The 21,769-nt window shown below is 36.6% G+C and overlaps 1 protein-coding gene and 1 pseudogene across 1 annotated transcript; both read left to right on the plus strand.

Annotated features, from left to right (window-relative positions):
* The first annotated feature begins 4,380 nt into the window (after positions 1–4,380).
* On the plus strand, positions 4,381–6,744 carry LOC107793341 (UDP-glycosyltransferase 87A1-like). The gene is made up of 2 exons (XM_016615670.2): positions 4,381–5,032; positions 5,696–6,744. The coding sequence occupies exons 1-2, from the start codon at positions 4,546–4,548 to the stop codon at positions 6,580–6,582; spliced, it is 1,374 nt and encodes a 457-aa protein (XP_016471156.1). The 5' UTR covers positions 4,381–4,545; the 3' UTR covers positions 6,583–6,744.
* A 5,058-nt stretch (positions 6,745–11,802) lies between these two features.
* Positions 11,803–21,769, plus strand: part of LOC107793333 (uncharacterized) — a 54,073-nt pseudogene continuing 44,106 nt past the window's right edge.

Here is a 21,769-nt window from a genome sequence, read left to right on the forward strand (position 1 = left end):
AGCAGTCAAGTGGATACTCAGGTACCTGAGAGGTACCGTAGGAGATTATTTTTTCTTTGGAGGATCTGATTTAATCTTGAAGGGCTATACAAATGTTGATATGGCAGGTGACATTGATAACAGAAAATTCACTACTGGATATTTGTTTACATTTTTAGGGGAGTTATATCATGACAATCGAGGTTGCAGAAGTGTGTCGCACTCTCTACAACTGAAGCAGAGTACATTGCCGCTACTGAAGCTAGTAAGGAGATGATATGGCTAAAATGATTCCTTCAAGAGCTTGGCTTGCATCAAAAGGAGTATGTTGTTTATTGTGACAGTCAAAGTGCAATAGACTTGAGCAAGAACTCCATGTACCATGCAAGGACCAAACACATCGATGTGAGATATTACTGAATTCGAGAAAAGATAGAGAGTGAATATTTGCAAAACCTGAAGATATCCATAAGTGAAAATCCTGCAGATATATTGACCAAGGTGGTATCAAGAGACAAGTTTGAGTTATGCAAAGAACTTGTCGGCATGCACTCAAACTAGCAACCCCGGTGTTATCACCTTCAGGTGAATGGGTCTAGAGGGGGAGATTGATGGGATCCACACCCACTAAAAAGAAAGGAAAAAAAGGGTTGTCAGATATTCAAAACTAGTTTTGGCCAAACTTGGTTTTGATATCAATTTGCAAGAATCAAATTGGCAAGTTGCAACGAGACAAGCTTCTGATTGGTTGAAAGTGAGGCCTATAAATAGATGCATCGGCTTTATTCTTTAGACACACAGAAGCAACGAAGCATCATGTATTTCAGAGATAAAAAAAATAGAGAGTGTGAGCAATATTATAGTGAGATGGAAATCTCAATAGAGGGTTAATTCTTTTGAGTGTGTAGTGGTTCTGAAGTATTTACTCAGGATTACTTGGTGTAAAACTCCTCATTATTACTTTGCTCCTCTCGTGCCCATGGTTTTTTTCTTTATTCAGAAGGGTTTTTCACATTAAAATCTTTATGTTCTTGTTGTTCTTTTTATTCTTGTTGATTACCGTATCTCGGTACTACATTGTTATTCCGCTGTTATTACCGTGAATATTATTTCTGTGGTAAGTTTATTCCCAACACATATTCCATAAACAAACAATATTTTTAATCTTTTTTTTAAATAGAATTGCCAAAATTTATGGCCAAACAGTTCCCAAATCTTTCGATGCAAAATGATTTTTTCTTTTAGTTTTAAAAAATGTCTGTGGAAGAAAGCCATATATAAGTCGTCCTTTGATTGGGAAAAGTGTTTCTTTCGATCCTTCCGTGCTAGTTTTCGCTTATTGTCTGCGTGGAAGTTCTCATTCTTGTTGGCGTTAACAAGGTGGAATCAGTAAATCTTAATACTATATGATAAGATATCATAATACTTTAATAAAAAAGGTCAGTCTTTTCTGTCTCTATGTACTTTCTTCACTAGGAAAAACGTAACTAACAATATTTTAGATATTTCGGTCTTTATATGGAACTAAAAGGCTTGCCTAACTGGATTTTCCTAGTAATAAGGTTCTTAATAGGCAACTAATTAACAATGTATTCCTTTTCCTTTATTGGGATATTTCCTGCAGGGAATTTTTTTTTTAATAAGGTTTTTACGTGATACATTATCGTTCTAATAAATATCTAAGGGAGAGCTAGCATTGTAGAATATTATATTGTGGATATATATTTATATAGCGCTAAATTTATCCAATTATTAAAAGTTCATTCTCTATTTTGAAGTTGAAGAGTTAATATAACTGGCTCTTCTACAAGGGTAAACTCTTTGCATATAAATAGGTAAGGCCATTTTCACTTCACATCAAACGTAATGATATCTCTTATTAAATTACTTGTCTCATTCTTTTATTTCACTTTTAACTTTCTACTAGACTACTACCAATTGAAAAGGGGTATTATCACTTTTAGTCTGTGCCAGTAATTATTTATATATGGTAGTCGAAAAAGTATATAAATTTTATATAATTTTTGTATATAACATACAGAATATATATATACAAAAAATATATAAATTTTATATATTTTTCTGACTATTATTTTTATAACGGCTATACAATATCATTTTTCCAATAGAAAACAATACTAGTGAACCAATACAGGCCCACAATATTTTCTGGGCCTTTAACCCAATACTGGTATTTAAGTTGAGTCACATGTTTAGTTGTCAGAAATCCAAAGGACGAACGGCAGGTCCCAGAGTCGTTAAGTACTTGTACTGTATTTGATAAAGTTGAGCATGATAATGAGACAAAACCTATGATGGTAAAAATGGTTGTAAAACTCAAAACAAATAAGGTACTAGCTTGATAGGAAATGTTGCCAATGAAAAAAACAAGAGTAATGAGATATAAAGAAAAGAAAAAATATATTTATTTACACTCGAATCAAAAGCAATAAGTGCATGACTTATGTTTTGAAGAATTAACCTACTTAAGCTAAAAATAGCCGATTGAGGTATAATATATGCATAATTTATGTATTATATATGTATAATCGTGTATAATCAATATATAAATTATGTATGTAGATAGAAAAATTAAATAATCAATATGGTCGGCTATTTGTGTTAAGATCCCTTATGTTTTTATATACACATATTACTTAATTATAATTAACTAATATAGTTTTTTAATCTTATTCTAGCATTTAAGCATGTTAATTTATATAATTTGATTCTAAACTTTTTTTGTCAAGGAAAAACATCAAACAAGATTCTTATGGTGGCAGCTTAACGCAGATAATTAGATTCACAACTATTTTTTGCCGAGGAAAAGCGTCAAACAAGTCTCTTCTCCAAATATAAATCATCATAACATAAAAATTAAACTCAAACTCTAGTCCTACAAACTTTTTGAAGATGCCATTAATTATTAGGAAAATGATATTATATAGTTACTCTCAAAATAATAGCCGAAATATACACACACTTCTATATGTGATATACTAAAAATATATAAATTTTATACATTTTTACAAAAAATATATAAATTTTATACATTTTTGCAGCCATCGAATATAAATAATTTCTGCAAGCTAAATATGATCTTTGCCCTTAGTTATTATAAAGAGTAAATTTTTGGGACCATAATTCCATCATCACTCGCACGTTATAATCTTCCTATCCACTCGTCACAACCATCTCCCTCATCAACACTATTATATTAATTTGATTTAGCATCTGTTATAGTTGCAGCTACACAATTGCCATTAAAGCCTATGACTTTTAGTGGCAATTTAATTCAATTTACTAGCAATAAAAATGGGCGTTAAAGTGCAAACTAGGCCTCTTATGGAATTAGTTTAGCAACAATTTTAGTTGCCGCTAAATTATTACTGTTAAAGCATGTGACTTTTGGCGGCAATATAGTTCGATTTACTGGCCAAAATATTAGACATTAAAGTGCATATTAAGCCTACTATGGAATGGATTTTGCAGCCATTAAATTGCCACTAAATATTTGACATTAAAGCATTCGACTTTTAGCGGCAATATAATTAGATATATCGGCCAAAAAGAATGGCCGTTGAAGCACAATCTAAGCCTATTATGAAATGGATTTAGCAACCTTATAATTGCCGCTAAACTTTAGCAGTTAAAGCCTGCGACTTTTAGCGGCAATAGAACCTAGCTTTACCGGCACTTCATCGAATAGCCGCTAAAGGCTTTAGCGACGCCAGCAACCACGGTCAAAAATGAATAGCCGGTAAATCATTTAGCGGCAATATCTATTGCCGCTAAAAGTATTTTTTATTGCCGCTAAAGACTTTTTTTTGGTTGTAGTGAATTTGTTCTTCAATTGCCATGGACTTCGAAAATCGATCAAGTTGCTATTTCTTCACTTAGATTCTAAACTTCGTAGATAATTCAATTTGAAAGCAGAAGGAGACGAAAAAATTAATTGCATAAAATATTGAACCCTCGCTCGAACGAGAAATGTCGTCGATCTCTAGATAAACTAGAATTGCAGTAACTGGAATCAATATTCGCAGCTCACTACTATCTAGATCTCTTGCTCTGATACCATAATGAAGATCAGAGATGAGCTCAAGCTTGGCCTTCAATAGAGGAATCGAAGGATCTAGAGAAGTGCTCTCTATCTGTGGATGAGAGAAAACAGAGCTTCATTTAGTGAAAACTTAAAATGATTACAAGACTAACTTTCTATATAAATAAAGATGTAACTACTGCTATACTACTCACTTAAGCAACCAAGAGGGAAATATACACCTAACTACCACTTCTGTAAATTAGTTATAACTAATTAACAGACGCAAATATATGCCGGCAAAATATGATCTTTGCCCTTAGTTATTATAAAGCATAAATTTTTGGGACCATAATTCCATCGTCATTCGCACGTTATAATTTTCCTATCCACTTGTCACAACCATCTCCCCTCATCAACACTGTTATATTATAAGGTTGCACAAACCAAGCAACTCACCATTTTTATTCAAACACTTTCCTTCAATTCTCACTTTTATTAATTTCCACTTTATTCAGCAAAAAATGGAACTTCCTTCACAAATCAAATATCATATTGTTGCAATGCCTTATCCAGGTAGAGGCCATATTAATCCTATGATGAATTTCTGCAAACTCATAGCTACAAAACATCCCAACATACTCATCACTTTTATTGTAACTGAAGAGTGGCATAGTTTTATTAATTCCGACCCTTTACCAGAAAACATCAAATATGCAACTATACCTAACGTTATTCCCTCCGAAATTGGTCGTGCTAAAGATTTTGCTGGATTTCTTAGAGCTACTTTAACTAAACTAGAAGCTCCTGTTGAGAAATTGATTGATGGGCTTGGGCCGTTGAAACCGAGTGTCATAGTGTATGATACGTATATGAATTGGGTTACAAGAATTGGGAGTCGGAGGAATATTCCGGTGGCTTCATTTTTTCCGATGTCGGCGACCGTGTTCGATATTTTTCATCACATGGATCTTCTTGCTCAAAATGAGCATCTTAAAGCCAATTTGTCAGGTATTTCATTTTCATTTTTGTTTTATTTTTTCAAATGATTATTATGTTTGATTAGGTAGAGAGTGTAAGAAAGAGACTTTTGGTAAGAACAAAATATTTTCTTAGAAATTGTGGTCTTGAACATGCGTTACATATTTTTATGGCTTGCTGAGAGTAAAATGGAAGTTTAAAGTCAAAAAGTTTCAAATATAACTAGAAATGTATCATTCAATTTTAAATATAATTAAAAAAAGGGAAATAGTGCCCTATAAAGTAGAATTCAGGAAGCATTATTTTGCTTAACAACCAGTTATTTGGTCTGAGTAGATCTGATTAATTTATATCTTATATAAATGTATCGTTATTTTTTAAATATAATTAAAAGAGAAAATAGTGTCATATAAAGTGGAACAAAGGAAGCATTCGTTTTGCGTTACACCAGTTATTTACTCTAAATAGTCATGGAAGCAACCATTAATGCTTGCATTAGGGTAGACTATTTATATCAGACCCCTTAGGGAGCGGCTCTTTCCCGACCATGCATTAACGCAGGATGCATTGTGCACCGGTGATGAGGTTAATCTGCCTTCGTAATTGGAATATGTCATCCAAGAGAAAGCTATTGATTAACCATTTCTATTTACATATTTTTAAATCTACATGATTATCATTATTCATGTACAGGAAAACTACAAGAGCAGGTTGATTATATTCCTGGAATTCCTTCTATTCGCGTTTTAGATCTTCCTACACCAATGCATGGAAAGGGGCAAGAATTATTGGATGTAACAATGGAGATCTTCTCTACAGTATCTAAAGCACAATATCTTTTGTTTACTTCAGTCTATGAGCTTGAATCTTCTGTTATTGATGCTCTAAAACAAAAATTTCCTGTCCCTGTCTATCCAATTGGTCCAGCCATACCTTACTTCACTAGCGAAAAAAATCTCTCCTCGACTACTTCTGTCGATGAACCAGAGTACATTAACTGGTTAAATGCTCAACCAAATGATTCTGTGTTGTACATATCACAAGGGAGTTTCCTCTCTGTATCGCGTGCTGAATTGGATGAAATCGTGGCTGGTGTGCACGATAGTGGTGTTCGATTCTTTTGGGTGGCACGTGATGAAAATATTCGATTTCAGAAAAATGGATGTAGCAAAGGTCTGGTTGTGCCCTGGTGTGACCAATTGAGGGTGTTATCACATCCTTCTATTGGTGGATTTTGGTCACATTGTGGGTGGAATTCGACTAAAGAAGCAGCATTTTCAGGTCTTCCGATGCTGACTTTTCCAATATTTTGGGATCAACAAACTAACAGTAAGCAAATTGTTGAAGACTGGAAGATTGGTTATAGGGTGAAAAAAGATGATAAATGTTCGATAACGAGGGAAGAGATCTGTAGCCTGTTGAAGTGGTTTATGGATTCTGGAAATGCTGAAGTGATGGAGACGAGGCGAAGAGCGAAAGAAATCCAGAAGATCTGTCATTTTGCCACTGCAAATGGTGGATCTTCTGAAATTAACATTGATGCTTTCGTCAAGGATGTTTCATCCCATAAGTTTCATTGATGTGGTGTTATGTGGAACTTGTAAGTGAACATAATATTGAATTTATGTTCATGAGATTATTGTAGGAAATTATTGCAGAATCCAGTTCTGCCCTTTAAGTAGGATTATCAAATAATATATGTAGTCTCAACTTTGATTTAGCTCAGTTGTTTGGCTAAGGAACTTGCTTTTCAAAGCTACTGATGCAGTTTATTTTCTTTATTTTATGCAGTGATTCTTTCTCTTCTCAATATCTGAGATTATTTGGTTTGTGTATCGTAGAATGAATTAGAGTAGATAAAGTGAATCTGTTTTTAACTAGTTACTTTTAATGCATGCAGCTTTTTAGTTGCTCCAAGTCAATAGTGACATTTATTTCAGTCTTTTTTTTACCCTCTAGATCAACAGTGTTTTCACTTATCCTTTGCATTATTAGAACGAAGGAGATTCTTGGAGTAACAGTAAAGTTGTATGTGACCTATAGTTCATGCCCTAAAATCGAGTTGTTTGGTTCGAAGTATAAAAAGCTCTTAATATCAACATAGAATGTCGAATTAGTCATACAACCGGGGGCGGAGGGAGAGTACTGCCAACGGGTTCGGATGAACCCAGTAATTTTTACTTATACATTATTTTTGTATTAGAAAATTCTTTATATATGTATAAATGTTTAGTTGCGAACTAAGTAACAAAAGGAGCTATGAGTTGTTCAATGACAAGTTCAGAACCCATAAACTTCAAATCCTAGTTTCGTCTCTGCATTCAACATGTTTAATAAAAAAATGGGTTACCTAACTGCTTCACCCCTCTCCCCCCCTCTCCCCCCATGATTTCCTCCTCTCAGCCCCATCACCCACTCCCTCACGCCTCTAACCCCATATCACATAAAACTCCCTTTTGAAAAAATCCTTGGCACGTGATATGAGAAGGACTAATATTCTTCTATTTAAAAAGAGAAGAACAACGAAAAAAGGAGGGAGGCAATTGGACAAAAAAAAAAAAAAAAATCGGCAACTAAGAAAAATTAGCATGGTTCTTTTAGAGTAAAAATTATTTGGAGATAAATTGTTAATTTGGTGAACTTATTAGGTTTCGAGTCGAAAATCGAGGTATCCTTCGTGGTTTCAAGTTCGCGGGTTCAACTCAGCAGATTGTAAATATTTTTTTTATTGTGAAATCTTACAAAAAAGGTAACACTCAATCTCCTCTGTATAGTTTAAACATGATATATGAGATTTATGTCTTCTTAAAGTCTGGAAATTTCCTTTAATTCATTTGTAAGTTTTTTGTTAAAATTATTTTTTTGCCATCTTCTCTTTTTTCTCTGGTAAAGTAGAGAAAGGTGGCTACAAGTTTCTGTAGCTACTAATAGAAGATTCCGGGACTCAAAAGGTCACTCATATTCCTTGATTATTTTCCTTTCAACCAAATAACAAATTGTTATACACAAGGAGAACGTTAGTCTCGTGCAAATTGTTATCCAAAAAGCGGAGCATACAACAACTATGTAGTAGCAAACTCAATAATTTTATTAAGGCTGTTCAAGATTTGTTATTCCTCTTTGTATGTAATATTTAAAATATTAGAAACACTTTTATACTAATTCATGAATTTGGAGGCAAGATATAATGAGGGTTAGCATGTTATTCTTAATTAGTTAAGTCTATATAGTTTGTAAAGCTCAGGCTTGTTTTGAATTAGTAAATCCAGTTTGGGACGGTGATATTAATTAATTTTAATAAATTGGTCAAATTATTTTGATAAGTCAATGTATTAATCAAAGGACTTTTATCAAGCAAGATTAGTAAGTTGACAAAATTTCAAGATAAAAGTTTCATATTTTCCACAATGTCAACATGTGAATATGGAATCTGTTCATATTGACGTGTGCCTTGGTAAAAGGATGGTTTCATACCATGTTTGATGACTTCATATTTGTTATTCATTTTTTGCTTTGTGACAGATTAATGGTTTGGGATATATGTTTGTTCAAATATTATAGCTTGTTTGGTATATATGATCGTTGCAAGAAGTAAAATAATTAGCATGGTAGGAATAAAATATTTATAAGGTAGCGAGATGAATCAGGAACTAATTTAAGACTCGCAGAAATAAGTAAAAATTAATGATAAAAATATAAAAATATTTGAAATACTCTAAAACGCTAGAAAAACTTTAGATGTACTTTAAATATTAGCTCATGTGTTCATACCCGAACCTTGGATTGATATGCTTAAGCAATAAAAGGACCATGTGCGCATTTCATGTCTTGACACCTTTAATTCTAAAATTATTATATTTTGACCATATGTACATTCCGTACCTTGGTTTAACATTCTATTTCAAAGAAATACCTTATGTGCGTCCCGCATCTTGGTGAACACAATTAATAAAATATAATAAATCAAGTGAAGTGGTAATAGACAAGCCATAATCAATAAAAATACAAGAATAGCCAAAAAAATTGATTTAAGCCTTACATTAGCCAATAAAGCGACCGTGCTAGAACCACGGGACTCGAGGGGTGCCTTACCCCTTCCCCTCGGTCAACAGAATTTCTTACTCAACCTTCTGTTTTTGTAGACCATAAATTAGGAGTCAAACCTTCCTTTTGATAAGGGATTCAAATGAAAGGTGACTTGGAACACCAAAACTCAATTCCAAGTGGCGACTCTAAATAATAAATAATTCCTTTTCAAAACGTCACTTCAATTGGAAAAACTCTTCTAACTCAACCTCGTAATAGGGTTGGGAAAAAAAAAGGTGTGACAGCTCTGCCGACTCTGCTGGGGACCCACTAATAAGAATTCGAGCTTTGTATATTGATTCTTGTTTGGCTTTCATCATGTTTTGGATATTATCGTGTTTGGGAGCCTAATGTGCTATTTGTCGCTTATTTATCACTTTAATATTTATTTGAACTGTGATATAAATTGTATCCTCTCTCGCACCCCTTTGAGTCTTCTGATAGGTAGTTATGTTGTGTTTGTTTACCATCATCACAAAATTTCTGTCTTGAGATAAAGTCGGTTAGCCTACCAGCTTCTGGTGAAGAATTTAGTCACACATGTTTAGGCGGGAGAGCCGTTAGCTAGCCAGTGATGTTCTACTACTGGTGACGCTTGACGCTCTTCGGCTCGGGTTGTCCGCCCGGGTAAGCCAGGTCTAGATACACTCTCCTTTAGGATTTAAAAACTTAGAAGAACAAGCCACAAGCAATGAATATTCCTAGTAGGCTACGCTTTATTTGCATCATGTGCATTGGACTTAGCAGGACTCGGCACATGGGCCGGGCCCGTCTAGGACATGTACTAATTTTTTTAGACCAACATGTTTATTTTTCTGTGCTGAATGTAACATTATTTGGTAGGCTTTACTCAAATGTTGACCGGCTTTAGGATAGATTGATTGAACAGGAGAAAGAGAAAATTTCCTCAAAATTTTCATAAAGTACCCATTTTTTAAATAAAATTTTAAAGGGTTCTAATGTGTAAAATCACAATTTTTAAAATATTTTTTTTTATTTTAACCGAACTACGCGGGTTTGATTCTCACAGGATGTGAGATACATAGGAAACCTTCATCGGGTTCAACCCCATTTTTAAAAAGATATAGTCATTTTGTCAGTTTTATCTCTTTTGACTAGTTTTGTCCTTGCGTCCGGTCCTTTTGTCGAAATAGCCTTGAAACCTTCCTTAGAAATGCGAAAAGGTCGTTTTAACAAAAGAGGCCAGTTTTTTTTTCTGTTAGTTCACTTGTTTTTACAAAAAAAAGTCATTTTGAGCCTTTTAGTTTTTAATTTCATGATTATTTTGTTAATGTAATTTTTTTTAGTCTCACAGTTTGACTTTTATTTTTTATTTTTATAGAGTCAAAACCCGAGAAATCGGATTTTTTGTGTCAATAATATATTTGATTAAAGTCTAACCTCGTGTCTGGGTAAACAGGTACACCATGAGTGGGAAAAGATGTAAATCTGAAAAGAGGCCCAGATCAGAAGGGACACCGGATTTTCTGATAGTCGATCAGATACCACAATTGTTGGGGGATTGGTGGAGAGACTTTAAAGAATATGAACGAAACCAGATAAAGAAGTACTTGGGATATTTGGTTCACATGATTACGATCAAGCCCAGGAGGGATGTGATCGAGGATTTGATTCCGCATTGGGATCCTGAAAATAATATGTTCCATTTTACCGACTGTGAAATGACTCTGACCTTGGAGGAAATTGCCCATTTCCAGGAGTGGGGCCGCAATCTTCGCCGCCAAAGGCCCATAGTACCAAAAAATGGGAATGAGGGTAAGTTTATGAAGCTCTTGAACATAAATTACGGACAATATGAAGGTTTAGGAGGCAAGTGGGTTAAGTTGGGATTTCTGTTTCACTTGTATGGCCTAGAATGCAATTTCAAAAGGAATGTGGGAAAGCTGAAATCAAAGGAAAAATAAGGAAACATGGAAGGTTCACAGAAGGTTTGTATTTATGGTTACTTTTTTGGGGCGTGTAGTTTTTCCGGAAAGGGAAGGACGCATTGACATCCGCTTGGCAGGTGTAGTTGAGGCTCTGACCTCAGAAGGGGATGATTATACTGGTTTCATGACCCTTCGTCGTTTAGTGATAGGCATGAGGGGTCGAACATGAGGAGAAATGATCTACAGATATAATTTTTGGAGTATTTCTATCGTCATCCTACGATCACTGATTTTTGTGAGCTATGGCCCAATCATATTTATGATCACCAGAAAAGAATTAACAAATGTGACTTATCAGAAGGGATAGATGCCTCGAAAGAACTACTCCTTACTCTGTCCGCCAAACGGATCACTTGGAACTACGATTGGTTTTCCTCTAAAGAGGTCATCTGTGAGTCTGCATACCATTCTTATTTGGTACTCATAGGATTGGATAGTGTTCAGCCCTATGCTCCACTTCGGGTAATGCGCCAGTTTGCACGACGACAAGAGGTGCCACCAATACGAGATATGAACAAGTTTTGTTATGATTTTGGTAAAGATCAACCTCATGACGAAAAAGAAATTATGAAAATTTGGTATGCAAGTAAGGTTTCGAAGTTGAATGAGATGGTAGAAGACCGAGATCGTGGAGAGGCGACCCCTGAATATATTACTTGGTTTCATGACCCTTCGTCGTTTAGAGATAGACTTGAGGGGTAAAACAGGAGGAGAAATGATCAAAGAACTATAGAAAGGTTGAAAGGGGAATTGGAGCATGCTCAGATGACCATAGCCAAACAACAAGCCCAGCAGCAAGCTGGAGTCGCTCAGATTCGTTTAAATATTGAGAAAGATTATCAATCTGCCTTACGGGTCATGGATAAAGATCTAAAGCATGCTAAAAATGAGGCGGCCCGCTTAGAAGAAGAACTGGAAAACACGATTGGTTTAGTCAGAAGAGTTGAGGCGAACAAAAATGCCGAAATGCATAAGTTGCAAAAAGACTTGAGTATTATTGAAGAGGATGTGCACCAGCAACAATTGGAGTTTGATCAGCAGAAAGAGCAGTTTGAAAGAGAAAGGGCCCATTGGATACGCTCAAAGGGTCAGTTTCATGCACAATTAGAAGAAATAAAAAGGCAGAAGAAGGATCATCAACATGCAGATTTTGAGGCAGAGCGGCGTCAGTGGATGATAGAGAGAGGTGTGCTAAACCGTCGTATTGAAGAGTATGAGAGACAGGAGGCTCAGATTGGGCACGCCCTCAACACTACCCAGATGTGGTTGCAGAATTGTCACGTGAATATAGGGTAAGCTGGAGTGCAAGTAATTCGATTGGCAGAGGAAGCATCATATGTTCATGATGATCATCGTCATCTAAATAATGAGAAAGTTGGTCAACAGGCACGCATCCTCGTTCCACAGTTATCGACGGTGTTTCAAAATTTGTACGAGACTTTGGGTGGGGGGAGGGGAGGGGGAGGCCAAGAGATGCATATCATTGATGATATCAATTTAAGCAAGAAAGCCATTGGGGATTAAATTTTAGTACAGTCGATTAGCTTTTAGTTTCATTTTCGTTTGTCGTATTTTTTTTATTTTTTATTTTATATTTGGAGTCTTTTATTCTTATCAAAGTTTGTTTTATTCCAGTCATGTTTATGTTTTTAGAGTCAGTAGAGTCAGCTTCTATATATTTTCTTTTCTCTCATTGTATATAAAAAATTTGATTGAAAATGAATGAAAAATATTTTAATTGTTTTATTTTATTTATATATAAAAAAAATTTAATTAATTTTTTAAAAAATCATCAAATTTGTTATTGTTTCCCCCCTGAACTACGTAATGGTCTGATTCATATGGCGTCGTGATACGTAGGCAATCCTCATCGGATGCGATCATAGCCATAATTAATCTGAAAAAAATGAGAGAAAATTTTTTTTAAAAAAAAAAAGGAAAGAAAAAAGAGCGTTAAATTAAAGAGGAAATAAATAAATAAGTCGGGATGAAGCATGAAGCCTTCCAAGATAATTTTAGAAATGAAAATGGCACTAGGTGCATGACATACAATGTGTGATTAATATCTGCAAAATGCCTAACTCTAACACGTTTGTTGTTTGTCATTTTAAGATAAAGTTAAACAGAGGTGGTTGGTTTGTGGTTTAAACTGGAGACTCACCTTTACAACACGAGATCAAAAGGAAAATGTAGAATGGTAAGCAACAATAAGAATGAGTCAGATAATGATGATGTTCATGGACAATTGGTCGAACAAGGTTCGGGAATGGTTAAAGAAGTAAGAGTGTTAAAACAACAATTGGCAGAGATGTACCAAGCCTGGGTGAATGGACAGGCACCGCCCCCACGACCCATAGGGCCTTCGGATAATCTTCATAATGTGTCAGTTGCAACTCAAGTGCCCATATCCCATAACAAGTAACCCATTGTACCAACCTGGATTCAGTCCAAGCATTAACCTTCCCACTATCCCCAGTACCTCCATTCAACGTCCTCAAACCCCACCCCTCAGAAATGACCCACCTACTGTACCCATTACCTATGCTTTCACTGTCCCCCAACCGGCTCTTGCTCAAAAGTCCAACAATGATCCACAATTGAATTCTCATGATGACTAATATTACTCTCCAGAACTGACTTTCAAGGTTCCAGATTCATACAAGCATACTCCTCAGAACGTGTTCCCAATCGAGATCGAAAATCCCGACAAGAATATGGAATAAGAGAAAATGACCAGAAAAATGAAGAGCTTGGAACAAACCATGAGAAACATACAGGGTTTGGGAGTCCACAAGAGTGTTTCGTTTAACGATCTATGCATGTTCCCCCATGTTCATTTGCCACCCGGCTTCAAGACCCCTAAGTTTTAAAAGTACGATGGGCATGGTGATCCCATTGCCTATTTGAAGAGGTATTGTAACCAATTAAGGGGAGCAGGAGGCAAAGAAGAATTACTCATGGCTTATTTTGGGGAAAGTTTGAAAGGAATTGCTTCAGAGCGGTTCATAGATCAAGACATCTCTCACTGGCACGTTTGGAATGACATGGCTCAAGATTTTGTCCAACAGTTTCAGTACAATATTGATATAGTGCCAGACCGCTCCTCTCTCGTCAACATAAAGAAGAAACCAACATAAAGCTTCAAAGAATATGCAATCAAGTGGAGAGAGCAAGCCGCTAGGGTCAAACCACCAATGAAAGAGGCAGAAATGATTGACTATTTTCTCCTAGCTCAAGATCCCGATTACCTCTATTACATGTTGGCCGCCATTGGTAAACCTTTCGTTGAGGCGATTAATATTGGTAAAATAGTTGAGAATGGCATGAAGTCGGGCAAAATTATGAGTCAGGCAGCCCTTAAGGCGACCACACAAGCAATTCAAAGTGGGTGAGGCAGTTTTGGAAATCGAAAAAAGAATGAGGAAGGATCCATGATGGCATCTGGGTTCGGGTGAGTTCAAAGAGGAGTATCTCCTTCTTATGTTCAATTTAAACAAGGACAATCCTATTCTCCTCAACATTACTATTCGCCTCAGGGTCCCCGGTACTCAGTTCCCCCACAACAGTACACAGTGTTTAATGCTCAGGATTATGCTAGGCCTCTCAATCACCAACAATGGTGGGCACCGATTTCACTAGGCTCCCATCAACTCCGGACGAATTTTTTGGTGTCATATAATCCTCGTCCCCGATAGGAATATGTGAGAGAACATGAGCTAAAGAAAGAGTTCACTCCAATTAGAGAATCATATACAAGCCTATTTTAAAAATTGATGAAGTTGCAGTTAATTGAACCTATCATGCCGCGTTATGTGAATCCAAATTCAAAAGGTTTTGACTCAAATGCAAGATGTGAGTATCACTCTAACACCCAAGGTCATAGTACCAAAAATTGTTGGACGTTAAATAGAGCCATTGAAGATTTGATTAAAGCAAAGGCAATTGTGGTGACAAACAATGAGGATACTCCTAATATCACGAACAATCCACTCCTAGTTCATAATAATACACATTTTATGGGATGATTTGTGATGATCGGGATTATAAGCAGTCTGGCAAGACAGAGATGGTTGTTGGAACCATAGGGAAAGAACCAAAAGTGACAATAAGCCCACCGCAATTGGCACCGTTGATTGTGAAAGGTGCGAGCTCTAGCTTGAACTTGGCAAGTTTGGGAAAAATGATTCTCTATGTCCCTAGAAGCACAAAAAAGGTTGAGGTTCAATTGGGTGGACCCAAAATTTATATCCCTGGGGGCATTCTAAAGATCGTTTCGAATAAGGGTTTGATAAATATAACAGAGCCAGTCGTGATCTGACCTGTTGCACAACTCCCAGTGACAAACACGAAAGCTATTCCCTAGAATTATAACAAGACTGTCATGACATACAGAGGAAAAGAGATAGTTGAAGAAACAGATGAAATGGGGGGGCTTGACCCGCTCTGGAAGGTACTACTCACCATAAGAATTGAGAAAAGCTAAGCAAGCCAGGGAAAGTCACTTGCCAATGAAAGAACCCGTTGCAGAAAAAGAAGCGGAGGAATTCCTTAAGAAGATGAAAATGCAAGACTACTCAATCATTGACTAAATAAGGAAAACCCCTGCTCAGATATCTTTGTTATCTTTGCTTTTGCACTCGGAAGAGCATCGTCGTGTGTTAATCAAAACTCTGAACGAGGCATATGTCTCAGAAAAGACAATGGTGAATCAACTAGAAAAAATGGCTGAAAGGTTCTTTGAAGTAAATAGAATTACTTTCAGCGATGATGATTTGCCTGAGGAATGGGTTGGGCACAATAGAGCTTTGCATCTTATGGTCAAATGTGAAGGGCACTACGTAAAACGAGTCATGATTGACGGAGGCTCAAGCATAGATGTATGCCCTCTTTCTACTCTACAACAGTTGAACATTGACACTAACAGAATTCGGACTAGTAATGTCAGTATCAGAGCTTTTGATGGTTCAAGAAGAGACATTATTGGGGAAATCGAACTCACCATGACAATTGGCCCGGTTGATTTTAACATTATCTTTCAAGTGTTGGATATAGAGACTTCCTATCATTTTCTTCTGGGAAGGCTATGGATCCATATGGCCAGAGTTGTACCATCCACCCTACATCAAAAGGTCAAATTCGAGTATGACAGACAAGCAATTATTGTTCATGGGGAGGACGACTCATCCGTCTATAAAGACCCGTCCCTTCCATGTATCGAGGCCAAGGAAGGGTGTGAATCCATCATATATCAAGCTTTTGAGGTGATTGAGGTTGACCAAGTGGAAGAAGGAAAACCAATTCTGCATCCCCGTCTTTCAGCCACATCCATGATGGTAGTTTCACTGATGTTGAGGAACGGCTATGAACTAGGAAAAAGGATTAGGATCCTCTCTGCAGGGAATTGTGAACCCTATTGCTTCTTTTTCGAAGAAAGATACCTTTGGCTTGGGTTTTAAACCAATATCAGCCGACATAGACAGATCCAAGGCCCACAAAAAGAATGGTTGGAATTTGTCCAAACCAATCCCTCACATTGCCTACTCTTTTGTCAAGCCACAATTTGAAGAAGTCCAAAATCCCTCTACTCGGGATGACATTGATGATGTTTTCCAGGGTCTCAAGGAGATGTTATATGAGATAAATATGGTTCAAGTTGGTGAGGCCCTAGCCGTGCAAGTGTTCAGTTGATTGGTCCAGATACCTCGCTTAACAACTGGGAAGCAACTCCTTTTCCCATCAGGAAGGAGTCTTGGTAGTCTGTTTTGTTGCTTTTTCTGTATTTGGATTATTTTAAGGGTTGTAATCCATATAGTTTAGTTTAATTGTTTTGCTTTGATGTTAACCCTTCTATCCTTTCAAATTCAATGAAATGAAGCTTCAGTTTCATAGTAAAATTCTGTCTTTTCCTTTCCCTAATTTTTGTTAATTTCTTATCATTTTCAGTTTCGTTAATGATGGTTTTAAAAACATGACATGCACGCGGAATTCATGCCTAGATCTTAAAAAATTATCTAATCTTGAAATAATGAATCAAGAAGTTGAGTATGATGAAGATGAGGCTCTTAAGGAAATAAAAAGGGAATTGGATCAATTTGAGAATAAGCCTAAGCCTAACTTAAATGAAACTGAGGCAATTAACCTAGGAATTCCTGAAGAAACCAGAGAAACAAAAATAAGCATTCATACTGAACAAAAGACTAGAGATGCCATAATTCAAGTTTTGTTCGAGTACAGAGATGTATTTGCTTGGTCGTATGATGACATGCCGGGTTTGAGTGCCGATTTAGTGGTTCATAAGCTTCCCACATACCCTAATTTTCCACCAATCCAACAAAAATAAAGGAAGTTTAAGACAGACATGAGTGATAAGATTAAAGAAGAAATCACGAAGAAACTAAGTGCAAATGTGATCAGGGTCGTCCGATATACTACATGGTTAGCAAATATTGTGCCGGTTCCAAAGAAGGATGGGAAAATCAGAGTTTGTGTTGACTATAGGGATTTAAACAAAGCAAGTCCAAAGGACAACTTTCCCTTACCCAACATTCATATCCTTGTTGACAATTGTGCTAAACATGAAATCCAATATTTTGTGGATTGTTATGACGGGTATCACCAAATTCTGATGGATAAAGAAGATGCAGAAAAGACCGCCTTCACCACTCCATGAGGAACTTATTGTTATAGAGTCATGCCATTTGGTTTGAAGAATGCAGAGGCAACTTACATGAGGGCCATGACTACCATATTCCATGACATGATGCACAAAGAGATTGAAGTATATGTTGATGATGTGATCATTAAGTCCATAACACAAGCTGACCATGTGGAAGACTTGAAAAAGTTCTTTGAAAGGCTATGAAGGTACAATCTCAAACTCACTCCATCCAAATGCGCATTTGGAGTTCCTTCTGGGAAGCTTTTGGTTTTTATAGTTAGTCGAAGAGGCATTGAGTTAGATCCCTCCAAGATAAAGACCATTCGAGAGCTGCCTCCCCCGAATAACAAAACAGAAGTCATGAGTTTACTTGGGAGGTTGAACTACATCAGCAGGTTCACCGCGCAACTTACAACCACATGTGAGCCCATTTTCAAGTTGTTGAAAAAGAACGCCACTATCAAGTGTAGGGGTGGGCGTCGGTCGGTTCGGTTCGATTTTTCAAAAATTCAGTTCAGTTTAATCGATTTTCGGTTTTTCATTTGGTGCACCAATAACCGAACCAATATTAGTTCGGTTTTATCGGTTTTTCTTAGTTCGGTTCGGTCGATATTCGGTTTGGTTCGGTCGGGTTGAGGGATTTTTGATTGAGCTTGTTCTACCAAAAAAAGGCCTTTAAATTTAGTTTTTTACAATTAGCTTTTTCTAAAAGTTAATTGGACATTTTCTCCAGTTAACTAGTTAAATATTAATACACCACAAACTCACAAAGATGAAAAAAGAATGAGGTAATACGTTCAACTTTCCTATGAAGCTCCTTGGAGCAACTTCAATACATTAATAATTATAGATATTATTTCAAATATAAATAATTTTCATTTTGCCAAAATAAAAATTGGAAACTAAATATGTATCATAAAATATGAATAGCAAGGAATACTACAGTAGAAAATAAAAGGCACAACTTAGTCTTTATAGTTGCTATCTTTTGCTTTTCACTTAAATAGGAACCCTCTAAACTGGAACTAATCTTGAATGAGAAAATAGAAGAGGGATTTTTCACTTAAATAGGAACCCTCTAAACTGGAACTAATCTTGAATGAGAAAATAGAAAAGGGATTTGGTAAACTGAAATCGTAGTCTAAACTATATGTATATAGATATTAACAAAAGGGCTTGGTTTTGAAAAATGGGTTTTTGGACTTCAGCCTTTAGAGTGTGGGTAAGCAAATTGGGCTAGAAATTAATAGGTGAAGAAGAGCCCACCAAAACCTATACACTAAAATTTTGGTTTTTCGGTTTAACCGAAAATTGGGGCACCAAAATCGAAAACCGAACCGATCACCGAACTTTTTTAAAATATAAATCGCAAACCGACCGAAAAATCGAAAAAACCAAACCGAAAAAATTAAAATTATTGGTTCGGTCAGTTTTTCCGGTTCGGTCTGTATTATGCCCACCTCTAATCAAGTGGACAGATGAGTGCCAAGAAGCTTTTGATAAGATCGAGGAATATTTGTCAAATCCCCCTATTTTGGTCCCGCTAGAACCTGGTAGGCCTCTGTTTTTATATCTGTCAGTAATTGATAGTTTCTTTGGTTGTGTTCTGGGTCAACATGATGCCACAGGCAAAAAGGAATAAGCAATATATTATTTGAGCAAAAAGTTTACCACTTATGAGTCCAAATACACTCTTTTGGAAAGGACATGTTGCGCCTTAACTTGGGTTGCCCAGAAGCTTAGGCATTATCTTTTGGCCTATACAACTTACCTCATATCCCGAATGGATCCCTTGAAGTACATCTTTCAGAAGCCGATGCCAACTGGCAGATTGACAAAGTGGCAAATCTTGCTCACAGAGTTTGATATTGTTTATGTCACTCGCACTGCCATGAAGGCACAAGCTTTGGCTGATCATCTGGCAGAAAATCCGGTTGATGATGAGTATGAATCTTTGAACACATATTTTCCAGATGAAGAGGTTAATTTAGTTGAAGAAGTAGTCCAAGATGACAGTCAAATTTGGAAATTATACTTTGATGGGGCTGTCAACATCAAAAGCGTAGGGATTGGGACAATTCTGGTATCACCTACTGGGCAACATTACCCTACTACGGCGCGACTTCGTTTTTTCTGTACAAACAACACAGCAGAATATGAAGCTTGCATCATGGGTCTGAACATGGCAATAAACTTAAATGTGCATGAACTGTTGGTGATAGGAGATTCATATTTGCTTATTCGGCAGGCTCAAGGTGATTGGGAGTCTCGAGACATCAAGCTCATTCCATATAGACAATGTGTGGAAGATCTTAGAAAAAGGTTCAAGTCTATCGAGTTCAGGTACATTGCCAGGTTTCACAATGAATTAGCTGATGTCTTGGCCACCCTGGCCTCAATGCTTCCATACCCAGGTAATACTCATATTGACCCATTAGAAATTCAAATTCGGGAACAACATGGTTATTGAAACACAATTGAAGCAGAACCAGATTGTGAACCATGGTACTGTGACATTAATGAGTATCTAAAAATAAGAGAATATCTGGAACATTCTAATAGGGATTAAAAGAGAACTATTAGGCGACTCTCTAATGGTTTCTTTTTGAGTGGGGAAATCCTATACAAAAGGACTCCGGATTTGGATTAGTTGAAATGTGTGCCAAAGAAGCTAAAATGATTATGAATGAAGTGCATTCAGGAGTATGTGGTCCGCACATGGATGAATATGTTCTAGAGAAAATCTTTCGGGCAGAATATTATTGGATTACTATGGAGCGAGATTGCTTTCGTTTTGTTCGCAAGTGCCACCAGTGTCAGATTCGCAGTGACTTGATTCACTCGCCTCCTTCAGAGTTGTATCCTATGTCGGCTCCTTGACCTTTTGTTGCTTGGGAAATAGATGTCATTGGGACAATCGAGCCAAAAGCTTCAAATGGGCATATATTCATCTTGGTTACAATTGATTACTTCACCAAATGGGTGGAAGCTATTACATTGAAAGCAATTACTAAGAAAGAAGTAGTAGACTTTGTTCACTCTAACATCATCTGTTGTTTTGGTATTCCAAAAACCATTATCACTGATAATGCTGCTAATTTGAATAGTCATCTGATGAAGGAGGTATGTGAACAATTTAAAATTGAGCATCGCAATTCTACTCCTTACCGGCCCAAGGCTAATAGATCTGTTGAAGCTGCGAATAAGAACATCAAGAAAATTCTTTGGAAGATGGTCCAAGGGTCTAGACAATGGCACGAGAAACTGCCTTTTGCTCTTTTGGGATACCGGACAACTGTTCATACATCAGTTGGCACAACGCCAAACTTGTTGGTTTATGGCACTGAAGCGGTCATACCTGCTGAAGTTGAGATTCCCTCTCTCCAAATCATTGTTGAAGCAGGGATCGAGAATACTGACTGGGTCAAGTCCCGATTGGAACAGTTGAGTTTAATTGATGAAAAGCGTTTGGCGGCAGTTTGTTTTGGTCAGTTATACCAACAAAGAATGGAACATGCTTACAATAAAAAAGTGCGCCCAAGACAATTCGAGGTAGGACAACTTGTTTTGAAATGTATGTTTTCTCACCAGGAAGAAGCAAAAGGAAAGTTCGCCCCGAACTGGCAAGGTCCTTACCTCATCAAAAAAGTATTATCAAAAGGAGCTCTACACTTGGCAAATATAGAAGGAAAGGTGACAGATATATCCGTCAACACAGACGCGGTCAAGAGATACTATGTCTGACATGCCTCTGTTGGGGCATTTTTATACTTAGCATTCTCAGGTTGGTATGACGAAAGACTATCATTCTCGTTACCCAAACACTGGTCAACCCTAGTTAGCCCTTTGTAGCCTTGTTTATACTTCTTTGTTTTCCCCTCTTTTGGAACCAATGTACTTAAAAAAAATGAAAATGAATGAAAAAAAAAAAAGAAAAAAAAATCATCATCAAAACAAGTTAATGTTACTTGAACTACGTCCGACCTGATTCCGAAAGGATACGTAGGCAGCCTCACTCTAGGGTTCGGTCACACCAAAACAAAAATCCACATTTCCCTAGTATTCAAATCAACT

This window comes from Nicotiana tabacum, chromosome 22 (genome assembly GCF_000715075.1).
Source record: "Nicotiana tabacum cultivar K326 chromosome 22, ASM71507v2, whole genome shotgun sequence".
Lineage (NCBI taxonomy): Eukaryota > Viridiplantae > Streptophyta > Magnoliopsida > Solanales > Solanaceae > Nicotiana > Nicotiana tabacum.